This window comes from Engraulis encrasicolus, chromosome 4 (assembly GCF_034702125.1).
Source record: "Engraulis encrasicolus isolate BLACKSEA-1 chromosome 4, IST_EnEncr_1.0, whole genome shotgun sequence".
NCBI classification, from domain to species: domain Eukaryota; kingdom Metazoa; phylum Chordata; class Actinopteri; order Clupeiformes; family Engraulidae; genus Engraulis; species Engraulis encrasicolus.
Window position 1 is genome coordinate 13,510,723 of NC_085860.1, and position 17,500 is coordinate 13,528,222.

At 49.6% G+C, this 17,500-nt stretch overlaps 1 protein-coding gene across 1 annotated transcript in view; it reads left to right on the forward strand.

Annotated features, from left to right (window-relative positions):
• cttnbp2 (cortactin binding protein 2) overlaps positions 1-17,500 on the forward strand; it is a 96,545-nt gene that overhangs the window by 53,116 nt on the left and 25,929 nt on the right. The window contains exons 4-10 of the mRNA XM_063196726.1: positions 4,239-4,331; positions 4,995-5,165; positions 5,831-7,148; positions 12,100-12,369; positions 14,305-14,404; positions 15,137-15,287; positions 17,289-17,500. The exon at positions 17,289-17,500 is cut by the window's right edge and continues 58 nt beyond it. Of these exons, the coding sequence (XP_063052796.1) occupies positions 4,239-4,331; positions 4,995-5,165; positions 5,831-7,148; positions 12,100-12,369; positions 14,305-14,404; positions 15,137-15,287; positions 17,289-17,500 (2,315 nt within the window). The remainder of the gene's footprint in view (positions 1-4,238; positions 4,332-4,994; positions 5,166-5,830; positions 7,149-12,099; positions 12,370-14,304; positions 14,405-15,136; positions 15,288-17,288) is intronic.

Below are 17,500 nucleotides of genomic sequence, written 5' to 3' on the forward strand. Positions count from 1 at the left end.
AGATATTCACCGGGCTCTTATGAAGCTGGGCCCGGCCAACAGCCCTCCACTGACTTGTAAGCAAGCAAGCTAGCGCTGCGGGCTGTTTCTCTCTTTCTCTCTGCCTCTCTCTCTCTCTCTCTCTCTCTCTCTCTCTCTCTCTCTCTCTCTCTCTCTCTCTCTCTCTCTCTCTCTCTCTCTCTCTCCCCCTCTCTCCTCCTCCCTCCCTCCCTTTCTTTTTCACTTGGTACGGATGCTCCTCTCAGGCATACTGTAGCTAATTTCTCCAGCTCTATGGATTATGGATGAATCACCAGCACGAATGCGAGGAGGAGAGGAGCGCAGAGCTGAGGAGAAGAGAAGAGAGAGCAGCCGGCAGCCAGCTAGATAAATAGATGCTGCCTCTCCACTCCACTGCACAACTCCTCCTGGTTATCCCTTCTCTCTCTCTCTCTCTCTCTCTCTCTCTCTCTCTCTCTCTCTCTCTCTCTCTCTCTCTCTCTCTCTCTCTCTCTCTTTCTCTCTCTCACTTTCATCCTTTCCATCCTCTCCGTCTCAAGAACTTGTTATTTTGTCTTTTCTCTCCAGCTCTCCTCCACTTCCTCTATCCACTCACCTGTATCACACCTTACCTCGGCCGCTTGGTGTGTCACTGCTGCGGAGACAGCTCTGTCAGGGTAGGGATCGGTGCTCAGTTGTCACTTGGGATCAGTGCTTTCTGTAGCTGCCTTCTTCTCTTCTCTTCTCTTCTCTTCTCTTCTCTTCTCTTCTCTTCTCTTCTCTTCTCTTCTCTTCTCTTCTCTTCTCTTCTCTTCTCTTCTCTTCTCTTCTCTTCTCTTCTCTTCTCTTCTCTTCTCTTCTCTTCTCTTCTCAGGCCTGATTAGAGCTGACCTTTTCTGATCTGCCCCAGTAGTCAAACAGATTCCACTGCCTGGCATATTTTTTTAATCATCATGAGAGCAGTGTGGTACCGGGTTCAGCGCATGGAGGCTGTTCCTGCCCTTCTCTTTCCACACTATGCATAATCGTTAATGAGTATTTGTGATGGCAGTGTGTGCGTGCGAATGCGTGTGTATGCATGTGTGTGTATGTGTATGTGCTTATGGTTGTACGCATGCATGTGTGTGTGTATGTACAGTATGCGCTTCTCTATGTTTAAGAATAGAACGGATGTGCACATCATTGTTTCGCCCGATTAAAGCACAGGCACTTAGGCAAAGGCCACGGGTGTACACACACGCACACGCACACACACACACACACACACACACACACACACACACACACACACACACACACACACACACACACACACACACACACACAAGTGGGTCAAAGACGTCCAACATGTCCTTCAGTGCAACGGATACTTTTGCTTACTGTAAAGGCAAAAAAGAGATTTAAAAAAAAAAAAAATTGACTTGGCTTTCATGCATTCACTTTTCAAAAATTGTTTTGAAATTTCATGTTTTTCACAGTTACAGTAAGCAAAAACATCTGTTAGCACTGAAGGACAGTGTCATGTTGGACGTGTTTGACCCTACACACACACACACACACACACACACACACACACACAAACACACACACACACACACGCGCGCGCCCAGCAGCTTGCTCTTCCGCCTGGCTGCCAGTGTAGAGGAGCTAACAATAGCAGCTTGCCACAGATGTATATAGCGCATCATGGCTGACAGGTCAACGTAATCTAATCGCGCCATATGAAACGTTAGATTCCATCTTTTTTCTGTTTATGAGTGTTTGTGTGTGTTGTTGTGTGCAACCGTGTCCCGGCAACATTCTGGGGTCCTGGAGTTGGGTGTCCTGAAACTCTGGAGGTGCCACTGTGGCTTTTTTGTGTTGTGTTACATGTCACCATAGACACTTATGCACACCTGAAATGTAATGGGTGCATTAGATGTAACCAATGGTTCAAAGAAGTAGGCAAAAATAATCTTGCACACCATCCATTTCTCGTGCATTTTTTTGTTATAATATATTTTTAAGGCTTTTTTGCCTCCTGGAGAACAGTGGAGGAGAGTCAGGAAATGAGCGGGGAGAGAGATAGGGAAGAATCGGCAAATGAACCAGGCCGGAATCAAATCCGGGTCGCCGGCGTAGTAACCCAGAGCCCTACTGTTAGGCCACGGCAGGGCCATTTCTCTTGCATTTTTATTGCTCACAACATTTCAGGTCTGAATGACCAAAACGTTGTGAGCAATTAAAATGTGATGTATTGGGTGGGTGTTTTGTCTACTCTGTTGCAGTTCATGGAAAGCAAGTTAAGTGCAGCAAATTTTTTTATTCAAATAGACCAACAGCATGTAAGCTGAATTATCTCTCATGAAGACACATTATAGACACTTACTTGGTGCGGTTATGGGCTATGCATAGCCTGGGCGAAAAGCCGACTGTTGACTTCGTCAATCAGTCTGGCACAAGCCATGAGGAATCCGTCTCCGTGGAGGGTGGTAGATGGTCTGATCTTACTCTATCATTTAAATTAATTGGAGTTCCAAACTCCATTAAAAACTCAAATTAAAACCCATATTGTGCTTTATTAGCATGCCTGTTACGATATAGCGTCGCAAAAGCAAACAAATAACAAAACGAAAGTGTGAATATAGTTACCTTAACCAATCAGTAACGGAGCTCGCGGGTGAGTTCCGCGTCATCACTCTCAACTGTTTGCTGATTGGCTAAACACTGAGAGAACCGAGCTCGAGGCTTTTGCCAGACGATGTGCGGAGCCAAAATCTTTGGGTGGAGTACATAGGATGGCGTCGCAAGGCTAGGCTATGCATGCCATCAAAAACAAATTCAGAAGCACCGCTCACCCTTGTTATAATTAGATGAACCTCCTAAACGATTTCGGACACATTATCTTAACAGTAAACCTACTCCGTATTGCTGTAAGTACTCCAGTCGGACAATCAGGGATCAAGGACACTTTTGGAGCAGTTAAGATGCCTCTCGCGCTTAGCCTACTCTTCATCTCACTCTTACAGTACATTTGGAGCCCAAAGGAATTGCAGTTACATCCCCGAAAGGTTACAGCGTTATTAAGACCTTAAGTGCTCTTCATTGTGTCAGGGAACACAGCTCCAACCATTTGTCATCTGCCATCCTCGAACCATTTAGGTCGTCAGGACTAATGGGAGTCCATTTGAAGAGGGCTGCCGACGGGCCTGAAGAGCCAGACTCTACAGGACTACATGGGTCTCAAGGCCTCTGACAGCCTTGCCCGGGGCCAACACAAAATAATCTGAACGGGCCCTGTGAAAGGGTAACGTTGCCGCCCCTCTTCCACTAAGTGCCACCACCAAATGAATTAGACTCGAATGATGGTACACGAACAAGCAAAAGACAAATACATACCATAGCAAATACACAGACGCAAACAAAAACCTAAGCTCTATGCAACGGTGTAAAAAAGTCACTTTTTACTGGCCCCAGTACAAACAATACATACGTAATTGGGAGGAGCCCCATTTTCGCCCCCCTCTATCCTAGGGCCCGGGACAGCTGATCCATTTGTCTCCCCCTGGTGGCAGTCCTGGTTAAGAGCACAGCACAGGCTAGTAAGAAGTGCTGTATCGATTTCCACTGGGGGAGTTGGGCCAGCCTACTTGAGTTCCCCAATTCATATCGGGAGCGCGCGTGAGCCCAGTCGAGTCGAGCTGGGGGCCAATCTATCATCTTCATTGGACTAATGTGTGAAGCAGATGGATGGTGGTGGTGTGTGTGTGTGTGTGTGTGTGTGTGTGTGTGTGTGTGTGTGTGTGTGTGTGTGTGTGTGTGTGTGTGTGTGTGTGTGCGTGCGTGTGCGCGTGTGCGCGTGCACATGCACGTAATATGGTATGTGTGTATACATGTCTGGAGTTAAGGGTGTGAATGTTCTGTATGTCTCCAGTTTATGGTGTATGTGAATACAGGAATGTGATGGCTGAATTCTCATGTGTACATGTACATGTATGTAAATCTGTCACACGTCTTCTTGTGAACAGGTGTTTTGGGGGTTATCGTGTAATTTCAGATGGTGTGTGTGCATGAAAATGCATTTAGATTCAAGCCATTTCAAATCCAAATCAGTATTACAGGATGTGTTTGTGTGTATGTATTATTTCTCCACAGCTGGAGCTGCTGAGGCTAAATGTAATTCAATGTAACATAAGTCAAGTCAAGTCATAATGTACTGTAATAAAATGCATTGTAATGTAATATTAATGTAATGTAATGTAACATGTTGTCTTCCACAGCTGGAGTTGGAGAAGATGCAGCTGCAGGGTCTGGAGCAGGAGCAGAGGAAGCTGTCAGCACAGCTCAAAGACGAACGAGAGAAGAACAAACAGGTCAGGTGGCCACTGGCCATGCAGTTTAACACACCTGCCCATTAGTAATGTTAATTAATTAATAACAAATCACTAAACCACCAGTATTGCTTAATAATTAATAATGGACAACCACATACTAGTCCGACTACCACACCTACTATTACTGCTACAACCACTACCCTGCTACTACTACCACTACTACTACTACTACTGCTACTACTACTCCTACTACTACTACTACTACTACTACCACTACTACTACTACTACCACTACTACTACTACTACTGCTACTACTACTCCTACTACTACTACTACTACTACTACCACTACTACTACTGCTGCTGCTACTTCTGTTACTACTACTACTACTACTAACAATTATAAAGTTTCTACATTTATTCTACAATATTACAGTACGAGAATAATAGATAATAATTAAAGCACTTAGTCTAATTTTGAGTGCCTGGTCCTGGAGTCTGATTCCCTCGTGTGTGTGTGTGTGTGTGTGTGTGTGTGTGTGTGTGTGTGTGTGTGTGTGTGTGTGTGTGTGTGTGTGTGTGTGTGTGTGTGTGTGTGTGTGTTGTGTGTGTGTGTGTGTGTGTGTGTGTGTGTGTGTGTCTGTGTGTATGTGTGTGTGTGTGTGTGTGTGTGTGTGTGTGTGTGTGCGTGCCGCTCCCCAGGTGGTGATGCTGCTGGTGCGTGAGTGTAAGCAGCTGGCGTCGCGGGCGTCTGAGGAGGGCCAGCGGGCGGAGGAGCTGGGGGCGCGGCTTGAGGAGGAGGGGAGGTGCCAGGGACGCCTGGAGGAGCAGCTGGCACAGGAGAGGAGGCGCGGACAGCAGATGGAGGCCGAGGTCAGCCCCGTACCGCCCAGTCCAGTCCCATCTAGTCCGCGTACCTTACACTTAGTTTAGTTTTATGCAGAGTTTAGTTAGACTAAGTCCGAGGTCAGGCCAGTCGCGTCCACTTACCTTACACTTGACATGTCTGTGAAGATTGTCATTCATGCAGGTTTTTATGTCAACCAAAGACTTTTAGTTTTATGCAGCTGCACTTATTCTTACTAGACCTTTAAAGATGTTTTCTTCCTCAACAGAGGAATGTTGTAGTCCATTTGCATCACTGTACACTTCATATGTCTGTGAAGACTGCTATTCATGTCATAGATGGAGTTATTCTTAGAGTTGTTCTCAGAGCTTGAAAGATGGTTTCTTTTTCAAGTTGTTTACACATATCCTTAAATCAATGTATTTATTGTGTCCTCATATCCTTGTACAGTATATCATTGCATCCTTGTATCTTGTATCCTAGGGATATACCGAGTCCTGATTTTTAAGGTTCTACCGATTCCAAATACTGAATCCAATGTGTAAGATTTAGCTGAATCCGAAACAGACTACCGAATCCTACTCAGATCACCAAAACCAAAACCGAACCCCGCCAACGAGGCCAAATCCGGTCGAATCTGAAACTGAATCTTGGATCCAGCGGTACATCCCTAATCCTTGTGTCCTTGCAGATGGAGAAGCAGCTGTCCGAGTTCGACACAGAGCGCGAGCAGCTTCGTCAGAGGCTGGGCCGCGAGGAGGCGCGCGGAACCGAGCTGCGCTCCGAGAGCGACGGCCTACGACGGCAGCTGGAGCAGCTGAGGACCAGCGCAGGAGCAGGAGCGACCCCCGTCACGCCCGTCCCCGCCACCCCCGTCACGCTCAAGCCCAAGACCTCCACGGCGTCGGTGGCGGTGGGCACGGATCCGGCCAGCTGCCGGACCGCCGCGTCCCAAACGGATCCGGCCGCACAGGAGACGGCGGCGCCAGAGCCCCACAGGAAGGGGCCTCCCGTCAGCATCCCCGTCAAGCCCACGCCCGCCTCTGCCACCAACTACCCAGTCATCAGCCTGCCCAAGACGCCCAGCGTGGGCCGGGGGCTGGTGCACATGGCCGGGCCGCAGGCGGAGAACGGCGGCAGTGGGGGAGGGGGCGGCGACTCCACGCCAACTGCCGCCTCCGCCGCCGCCCTGCCCACCGGCGTCAGCCCCCGCGTCCAGGCCGCCCGCTTCAAGTTCCAGGCCTCTCCGAGCGAACAGGACCAAAACGGCACGTCAGCAGGGGCGGGGGTGGGGCCGGGGGCGGCGCACGGCCACAGCCAGAGCCCGCCCTCGCGTGACCTCTCGCCCAACAACCGGGACAACTTTGCTGCCAAGCAGCAGGCGCGCCACACCGTCACCCAGGTGCTGTCGCGCTTCACCAGCCCGCCCGCGGGCGCCGTGGGGCCCAGTGGTGGCGGTACCGGGGGCGGGGGAGGCATGCGCCCCGGCCTGCCCCACTCGGCCTCGGAAGGGGGCCCCTTCCCCGGGCGCCTGGGCATGGGCATGAAGGGCGGGCCCCGGGTGGACCGCGGCAACCCCCCGCCCATCCCGCCCAAGAAGCCGGGCCTCTCGCAGACGCCGTCCCCTCCGCACCCGCCCATCAAGGTGCTGCCCGAGAGCAGCCGCTCGCCGGGCGTGGGCCTGGGCATGCTGCCGGGCAAGGTGGGCACCCCCACGCCGCAGCTGCCGCCCAAGCCGGCGCTGGAGCTGGGGGGCGCGGTGCCAGCCCTGACGGCCTCTCAGGTGGGTGCAGTAGCGGCGGCGGGCACTTGCCCAGGCTGGCTGGCATCATCCGCATGCTCTGGAGAGTGTTACCCTGATACCACCACCACCACCATGTCTTCCATACCCACATCCACCACCACCACCACCACCGCTGCCATTGTCCGTAGCCCCTCCACCACCACCCCCGCTAGTGCTCCACCCCGTAGCCCCCGAGACCCGGGCAGTCCCCTGGCAACAGCATCAGGTAACAGCTAGGAGGGGGGGGGTGACTCGGATCCCCACCCCCCTCAGCTTCCTCCTCCTCCCTATCTACCTTCGTCCACTTCTCTTTGTCTCCTCAAGACCTTTCTCTGTTTGGACTACTCACCCTTGCTCAGGACAGACAGACAGACAGACAGACAGACAGACAGACAGACAGACAGACAGGTAGGCAGGCAGACAGGTAATCAGGCAGGCAGGCAGACAGACAGACAGACAGACAGGTAGGCAGGCAGACAGACAGACAGACAGGCAAGGCAGGCAGGCAGACAGACAGACAGACAGACAGACAGGCAGGCAGTCAGGCAGACACGCAGACAGACAGACAAACAGGCAGGCAGACAGGAAGACAGACAGGCAGATTATTATACAGTTGCAAAAAGTAACAGAGTGAAGGACTAGATAGGAGGAGAGAGAGATTTGGAGACTGGGATTTGAGTTAGCCATCACCAAGCTATTATGTGCAATTCTCTTGCAATTTTGTCCATCTCCAGTACTCCCAGGGAGAACAGTCACAAGTCAGTTCAAACAAGAAGAGGCAGCAACACGAAGTGAAATTGTCCTGTGGCCAATACAAAACAAACTTAACGTGAAAGTTATAGGGCCACACTTAAAGCGCGTGTGTCCTCCTGACACTAATGAAAGGAGTCTTTCTTCTTCTCCTGGGTCCGGCTGAAGTGAATAAATAACACTCGTCTTCTCTCTGAAGCTGATGCCAGAGGCTGCTCTGTCCCTTTTCCCTTGCTTTCCCTCCTTCATCCCTTCATTCCTCCTGGCCATGGTACTATCGCATGCCTCCTCTCCTATCCTCTCCTCTCTTTTCCGCTTCTCTCCTTTTCTCTCTTTTCCTCTTCTCTTCTCTTCTCTTCTCTTCTCTTCTCTTCTCTTCTCTTCTCTTCTCTTCTCTTCTCTTCTCTTCTCTTCTCTTCTCTTCTCTTCTCTCCTCTCTCTCCTCCCCTCTCCTCCACCTCCCTTTTCCCCTGTTCCCTCCATCATCCCTCTCTCACTCCCTTTACCCTTCTTCTCAAACATATCGGTGAAGATCCTTCTTCATGCTACACGATACTAGTTGCCACCCCCTTCCAAATACATTCTCCTCCACTCACTCCTGACTCCTGATTTCCACTCCCATCACCAACACACTGGGCCTATGTGTTGCTGTGTGTGTGTGTGTGTGTGTGTGTATGTGTGTATCAGAGTTGAGAGTAGAGTAGAGTTTTCTACTCTATTCTACTCTATGGTCACCACATTGGGCCTCTGCTGTATGTGTGTGTCAGAGTGGAGACACTCTACTGTACTCTACTGTACTCTACTCTAATACTCTACTCTACTCTGCTCTGTTCTACTATACTTTGCTCTACTTTATTCTGTTCTGATCTCCTCTGCTCTACTGTACTCTAATCTACTCTACTCTGCTCTACTCTACACTACCCTACCCTCCTCTACTCTACGGCCACCACACTGCGCCTCTGCTGTGTCGGTGTGTGTGTCAGAGTAGAGTTAAGTAGAATAGAGTTGTCTACCCTACCCCTCTCTTCTCTGTCACCACTATACGGGGCCTCTGCAGTGCGTGCGTGTCTGCGTGCGTGCTTGTGTTGAGCCCTCTGCTGCTCCAGAGGCAGGAGAGGCACTGGGTCTTTCTCAAAGTCAAGTGTTCTAGCCTGCTAGGACGAGTAACACCTATTTTAAGCAGAGTATCCAATTATTATACACTTAATATACACTATAGCTAATTATTCGATACTCCTTGGTGAAATCCACAAAAAAATTGATATTAGATAGAAATATATATATATATATTTTGTTGGCTTTTTATGCCTTTCTTGTGACAGGACAGTTGCAAAGGGATAGGAAATGAGCGGGGAGAGAGAGATAGGGAAGGTTCGGCAAATTACCCGGACCGGAGTCGAACCCGGGTCGCCGGCATAGTAACCCAGTGCCCTACTGTTAGGCCACGGCGGGGCCATGTTATTTGCACTTGCAAGGCTAGACCACTTCACTTTTAGAAATACCCAGTGAGCTCCAGGCAGCGAGGTCTTCTGTGGTGACCAGAACGTCTCTGTGGAAGTCATTGTGTGCTGTGGTTTCTCTCTGCTGCTTGATGGTTTTCCTGTGTCTGATGTTTGCGAGATGGGATTGCATTTTTTCTTGCATGTCTGTTTGTGCATTTTCGTGTGCGTGTGTGTGTGTGTGTGTGTGTGTCTGGTCAGCTTTGATGACTTACAGGAACGTGGTTCTCTAGTCTGTCCCTGCTGGGGCAACTCCCTTTAAGAACAAAAATAAAAGGCTGGTTCCCCTACTTCACTTAAGTTATATAGCAGTGGGAAGTCCCCCTGACATACACTGTGAAAACTCGAATCCACAAACATGTTGACATGCTCATGCAGTGAAGAGAGAAGATGTTATTGGAGAAGAAGGCATGGAAATTTAAACATCACCACCATCCACTGGTGACACAGCCTGCTGTTCATCGCTGTCACACACAGTCACTCCAGTCTTCAAGCCTGGGGCCAAAACACTGCCTTGAGTTCGCATGAGAAGGTTCCCCCCTGTCTCATCTTTGGCGTGAGCAGACTTGCTTTTCTATACAAGCGTTTGTGCAGTGATTCTCAAAGTGTGGTCTGGGGACCACTGGTGGTCCGCAACAGAGCTCAGGTGGTCCGTGAGGGTATTTCCACTTTTCCAAGACAAGCTAGCAGTTGGCTATATTTGTAACATAATTATAAACCTAAACAAAACTGAAGCCTTATTTTCACCACAATAAGACAGACTTGTAATGTAAATAGATGTAAGTGATCTGCATCGAAATTAGCAGTGTCAAATTAGCACCAATAAACTGTCAATTCAGTTGACAGTTGGTCCCTGAACATTTTTGGGGGGACAAAGTGGTCCTTGGTCTGAAAAAGATTGAGAGACACTGCTCTGGTTCCTTGGATAACAAGCCCAGCTCCAGCCTTCAGATACAGTAGCTAGTATGCCATCGCTGCTGTACTGTAGTAATGTATCAGGGGACCTCCAGTCGTAAGTACACTACCCCATCTGTCAAGGCTAAATGTCTTTTAACAAAAGAAAAAAGCTAAAATGAGACCACCCCCCATCCCCCTTTCTCCTCCCCTCTCGTTTTTTCTCTCTCCAGTCTTTTAGTGAAAACTGCCTTCTGAAGGCCCTTTGCTCTCTCTGCTGTCAGCGCGATGCGTTTAAATCTCTGTGCCCTAAAAGCATTCGGTGACCTCTCTTCCATGTTCTCTTCTCTTCTCTTCTCTTCTCTCTCTCTCTCTCTCTATTTCGTTCACTCGTTTTCCAGACTCGCTGCTACTCCACTAAAGCCTCACCCCCATTTTTCCAGCCGCTTTGCTAATAGAAATCAAATCAGATCAGTGCTCTCTGGGCGCTCCGCAAGCAGACCAACAGGTTTCAATAATTCATTCTCTGTGACATCGATACCTTTCCATCATAGAGCAGCGTAGAAGAGTCTGGAATCATCTGTCATCCTCAAACTCAAACCCATTGGACTCTCACAGTTTCTACTCATTTCACAATCTCTTTTTCTATTACTCACAGTACTTACTGAATTCATTTGTGTTTCTTAAATCTTAACCCCTATTGTTTTTACTCCTGTTAACTCTTAACTGGGTTGCGGTGTGTGGGTGTGACATATGAACTTTTGAATGTGTTGTCGTAGCCTTTGAGGAATGGACTGACTGCTGATTTGACATTAATTACTTGAGCACCTGTGGTTCACTCTCCACCTTTTAATTGGACCTTACTGACGTCCTTCTCAACACACACACTCCATACCCACACTGAATTGGACGTACTCATTTCTACAATCTATGGACGTACTGTATATAGTACTAGCTTCATCCCTGGATACTCTGAAACTCAAAGACCCCAATTGGCCTCATGTGGCTTCTCGAACAAAGGTGTTGTGTACAGAAGAACTCATTGTGAGTTGAACATCTGGGTGGAGTGTGTAAGGCACAGGTGCTCTGGAGTTCCCGTTTCAGTGTGAATCTGAGTCAAAAGATGTTCTCTCTGGTTAAAGTCTGGGGATATTGCTTTTCATATACGTATTTTAGTATTCTCTTACCTTTTGAGAAGTGGTATTTTGGTGCGTGGTTTTTATAGTTAGTGCGTAAAAGGATGTATAGTATGACCCCACTAAACATCTGTAGGCATCTTAAATATCCGCTAAACCAGAGCGTGGACACTATTCTTGGGAAAGAGCCTTCTTTTTAATCACTGCCGAGCGTGTAGCGTGTAATCTCATTAAATGATTTTAAGTGACCGGCGGAGTAGTGAACATTATCTATTACTGTGTAAACTAGTTCACATCGCATGGGTGGTGATGGACTCTATTGCAGAGACAGAGGTTGAAAGAGAGAGAACAGCTTTTGGCACATGCACATACTACACTGACCTCCTTTTTAAGACCCAATATAATATAACATAACCGCGTAGATTTTGCTGTGGTAATTCAACACTGGAAGATTATGACAAAATTCACACATAGTTTGGACCCTCTAATTGTTCAATGAGTGTTCATTCAATTGAACATTTTTATACTGTATACTGGTGCAACACAGTCTCATCCCAACTTGTCAATTTCTGACTACCATTGACCAGACTGCAATTTTTGATGTCGACGGCCTACCTGCCACGTCACATGTTGACTAGTTGGCCTAAACCTAGACCTTTACCTAACTCTCACCGTCAGTGACCGACAAGTTGGGATGAGACGCTAGACTGGTAGTATACCGTAGTTGGTCCACTTTTATACCGTATACTGGTGGTATAGTTGGTCCTGCTAAGTGTCGAATTAACAACGCAAAAATGAACTGTGCGCAATAGATGACAACCTTGTGATGACTGTACAATATCTCTGATTCTGATCCTTGGCTCCTGTCCTCCTGTCCCCCTGTCCGTCCGCCCCTTAGTCCCCCCGCTAACATGCGGTGACCCCGTCTCCCTGGACGACGGGCCCACCCTCCTCCTACTCCAAGCTGCTTCCCAGGGAAATGTCACTTTATTGTCAATGCTGCTTAACCGAGACCCAACAACTACAACCAACACCACCAACACCACGACAGACACCTCGCCTCCTCCTCGCCTCCAACATCAACCACCCAGACCCCATCCAGACCCAGAACCAGACCCAGACCCAAACTCTGCTGCCTTATTCGCTGCTGCTCAAAATGGACACACAGGTACAACCGCAGTCACACACACACACACACACACACACAGGAGGGCTTACTGTACACAGGTACAACCACAGTCTCACACAACTGGGCACAGGTGGGCTTACTGTACACACAGGTACAATAGCACTCACACACACTACACTAGGGGTGCACATCCACAATACCGTGGCCCACTGCTGCTCTGTGGCAGTATTGCTGGTGGTCCGTGAGTTGCTGTGCAATTTAACTACTACACAAATAAACAAGCAAATGCACTCACTGGGCGGGGACTACTCCTCTATCTGAATGGTGGTCCATGTACTGGGCCAGAATCAGTTGAAAGCCCTGATCCACAGGATTTGGAAAGTGAACTTCCTGCCACATTACTTACTGTATCCAGATGCTGCTGCTGTAGGTTGAAGAGCTAATTACTGTAGTCACATGCTGAGGCCGAGGGCATGGCATTGAATACTTGGCAGGACTGTTACTTTCTACTGTACTTTCACTATTATTATCTGGCTCACACACACACACACACACACACACACACACACACACACACACACACACACACACACACACGCACACACACACACACAGGCACACACACACAGCACAGGAAGGAAGGAGAGAGATAAGACGTAAGACTGTCATGACACAATGTCACAGCACTCATACAGCAGTACTTATCTATTGCCCTACATTTATAACCGGTATCAACATCTGTTGACCTGTTCAGCTGTGAATAGACTGTTCTCATCACACTTTTACACACAGCGGCACCAAAGCTTTTTGATCATATGTAGTTAGCATTCCCTGCTCAATTCCATCTACACACACACACATACACACACGCATGCACGCACGCACGCACGCACGCATGCACGCACGCACACACACACACACACACACACACACACACACACACACACACACACACACACACACATACACACACGCATGCACGCACACACATACACACACACACACAGCTACCATAGAGTAGCTTGCACAAGCACCTGTAGAAAAATAGAGCTGTTATATAGATATCATCTCTGACTTTATTAGCTTGCCAATACACCGTGTTCTACATCATATTGATGTTCTGCGTCATATGCATCACAGCTTTATGGTGATGGAGATCTATTGGAGCAATAATCTGTGCTTAGGTCTGTAAGTAAAAGTTATTTACTCTGAAGCACAGCAGAATGTCCACTCATAGAATTAGGCCGGCCTCCTTTTATCAGTCTACATCTATCAGGGTTATCTGCCTCTCATTCTCTCTCTCTCTCTCTCTCTCTCTCTCTCTCTCTCTCTCTCTCTCTCTCTCTCTCTCTCTCTCTCTCTCTCTCTCTGTCCATTTATCTCTCTCTCCCTTCCTCTCTCTCTCTCTCTCTCTCTCTCTCTCTCTCTCTCTCTCTCTCTGCAAGCTGAGAGCAGTCTGCTCATTAATGTTGAGTGTATTGATCTGATCCGTGTGGGGGTGATACAGCTGATCTGGATCCCTGTGAACTGTGCTGATTCGTTTCCCTCCTCCCTCCCTCCCTCCCTCCCTCCCCTCCTCTTCTCCCTCTCTCTTCCATCCTTCCCCTCTCTCCTCCCTGCTTCCTGTCAACTCTCGCTCTCCTCTTCCTCTCCTTTCCTCTCCTCCCCATCCTCCTCCTCTCCTCCCCATCATCCTTCTCCTCTCTCCTCTCCTCTCCTCTCCTCCTTCTCTCCTCCTCTCCTCTCCTCTCCTCCCTATCCTTTCCTCTCCTCTCTTCCTCTCCTCCTCCCCACTCCTCTCCTCCTCCGCCTCCCCTCCTCTTCTCCTCCTATCCTCTTCTCTCCTCCCCATCCTCCTCTCCTCTCCTCCCCTCTCCTCTCCTCTCCTCTCCCTCTCCTCCCCTCTCCCTCCCCTCTCCTGTCCTCCTCTCCTCCTTCTCCTCCTCTCCTCCTCTCTCTCTCCTCCCATTCCAGACTGCGTCAAGCTGCTGCTAAGCTCGGGGGCGTCCGCTGACGTTCCGGATGAAAACGGATTCCTTCCTCTGCACACGGCCGCCGCACACGGACATCACCAGTAGGTGTCCAATCAACTCTCTCCCACATATACACACACGTATGCACACACATGCACATCCACATGCATGCATGCACCTATCACTTACACACACAGATACATACACACATCAACACACACACACACCTCCACCAGTATCTACACTGCTGTGCCTCAGCCTGCCTCTCTGCCTTTCTGCCTGCCAACGCCTGTGTATCTTGTTGTGGTCCCCTTGGGTGTCATGATTCTGTCTAAAACCTGATACGGCTGATACGAATCACATGCTGGTGCAGGTAGGCGTTGCCCACTGGAAGATATGCTTTGTTCTCCGCTGCTCCAGATCTTGTATTGCAGTTATTGAGGACAGCAGAGTTACTGGGCTCAGAGTGTCACTAATGGCCTGGGTCTTATCAGTCTCCGTGCTCTCGGATGAATTCTTCAGTTATGCGTCATACACTCATGCTCACATATTAGTATGGAGGACTTTCACTGGTGCCGTAGTAGGATTCCAGACTAATTAATGACTCAAATTTATGTGTATAATTTCTGTGTGTGTGTGGATGGTTGTAAATGGGTGTGTGCGTTTGCACGTGCGTGCTTCTGCCTGTGTGTGTGTGTGTGTGTGTGCGTGCGTGGGTGTGTGCGTGCGTGCGTGGGTGTGTGTGTTTGTGTGTGTGTTTCTGCCTCTGTGTGTGTATGTGTGTATGCACGTGTGCGTGTATGTTTGTGTGCTTGTGTGTATTGCGCTTGTAGGTGCGTGGAGGTGCTGGCTCTTCACACCTCGGACGTGGACGTGAGGGCGGTGGGCGGGGAGACCCCCCTCTACCTGGCCAGTGAGGCCGGCAGCCTGGAGTGTGTCAGACTCCTGCTGGACGCCGGCGCAGACCGCACACACACCACCAACGTAAGTCACCCTCCTGATCACACACATACCACCAACGCAAGTCACCCTCCCGATCACACACATACCACCAACGTAAGTCACCCTCCCCCTGACCGCACACGCACCACCAACGTAAGTCACCCTCCCGATCACACACATACCACCAACGTAAGTCACCCTCCCAATCACACACATACCACCAATGTAAGTCACCCCCCCGATCACACACATACCACCAATGTAAGTCACCTTCTCTCTCAATGTCGCTTTCTTTCCCCTTCTCTTCTCTTCACTTCTCTTCTCTTCTCTTCTCTTCTTTTCTGTCCCCCCTTCTCTTCTCTTCTCTTCTGTCCCCACTTCTCTTCCTGTCCCCTTTCTACACACAAATGAGGGTGGCGGATACATCTTTTTTTCTTTTGGAGTATTTCACTCGGTGCATACGTAATTCTATATACAGTATATACAATATTTGTCCTTATCCTTTACATTATTTGGCTTTTTCAATACCAATTTTTTCCTGCATTCTGCATTCAGCTCTTGCGTTTTCCCTTCCCACACACACCAGCAATGTCAAACCTTGCACCCCCCCCCCCCCCCCTCAACGTAAGTCACCTCCCCATCCCCCCCTGTCCTCACCTCCCCAGCGTAAGCCATCTCTACATCACCCCCTGTCCTCAACTCTCCACCTCCCTATTCGCTCCCTGTCCTTCCCACACACACCACCAACATAAGTCTTCTCAGCGCCCCCTTTCAAAGTCACCTCCCTGCCACCAGCTCTAACACCCCCCCAAACATACCCCCTCCTCCATGGTTCCTTCCTCATTTAGCCATCCCCACACACCAGTGACTCTATACAGTCTATTCTGCATGCCACCAGAGTACAGTAAGTAAATCCCCCGCCACACCCTTTTCCCACAGCGAGGTGCTGTCCCACAATGCACCACAGCCCACTATGCCCGGGTGGTCCGCTGCCCTGCCCACTCTATATCATCCTCTCTCCTCCCCTCCCATTGCCCTGTGCTGCAGTAAATCTTCAGTAAATTCCCCAGTTTACCCCGCTGACCCTGTTTCTAAGTTCTGTGTTTGACACCCCCGCACCACCTCGCCACATCCCCACCTCCCCCCTCCACCCCCTCGACCTTCTCCACAAAGTACCCCATAATAATCAAATCGCCTGTTCGGCAGCTGTTGCCATGGGAACTGTGGCAGTGGGCCCACTCGGCACAGTTGTTGAGTGTGTGTGTGTGCGTGAGTGCGTGCGTGTGCGTGCGTTTGTGTGTGCGTGCGTGTGTGCATGTGGTATGTGTTGTGTGTGTTTCGTTGCAGTGTGTATATTGCGTTGTAGTGTGTGCGTGCCAGAGCGTGGTTGTTGCTGCTGTGCTCTGAGTGTAATGGCACCCTCTACTTTAGCAAGAGTCTTGATTAGCCTCGCTGAGTAGTGTAATGGCATTTGATTTCTCTGGCTGGGTCTTTGCTCGCGCGTTTGGGATTTTGTTTGTGTGTATTTGTGTGTCTCATCAAAGTCATTTGTCTGCCTTCTGCTCTCTGTTGTTGGAGTGTAATCTTGTTAGTCCCGTGTGTGTGACTCCATACAATATGCTCTGCCCAGGGGGCGCTGGTGTGTTTGTGTTTGTGTGTGTGTGTGTGTGTGTGTGTGTGTATGTGTGTGTAGTGTATAGTGCGTGTGTGCAATTACACAATTGGTGTACTTGAGTACAGTGTGTCTTTGTATCTTTGTATGAGAGAGAGAGAGAGAGAGAGAGAGAGAGTGTGTGTGTGTGTGTGTGTGTGTGTGTGTGTGTGTGTGTGTGTGTGTGTGTGTGTGTGTGTGTGTGTGTGTGTGTGTGTGTGTGTGTGTGTGTGTGTGTGTGTGTGTGTGTGTGTGTGTGTGTGTGTGTGTGTTACATAATTGACACACATGTTTGTGTGAAGTGTGTGTGTTTCTGTCTGTGTGTTTATGCCAGGTCATTACGTGTGTGTGTTGATGTTGATAGTTTTTCGGTGCTCTCCCCCCTCCTCCAGGACGGCTGCTCAGCTCTGCATGCGGCGGTCGGCTCGGGCCACGTGGGCACACTTCAGCTGCTGCTGTGCCACCCGGGGGCCAACCAACACCAACACCACCACCACCACCACCCCCAGAGCCCTACTGCCCCCCACTCCCCCCCTCATGCCCACCCCCACGCCCCCTCTCACCCCCACCTCCACCCCCTGCAGCCCCTCGCCTCCCTCCTCAA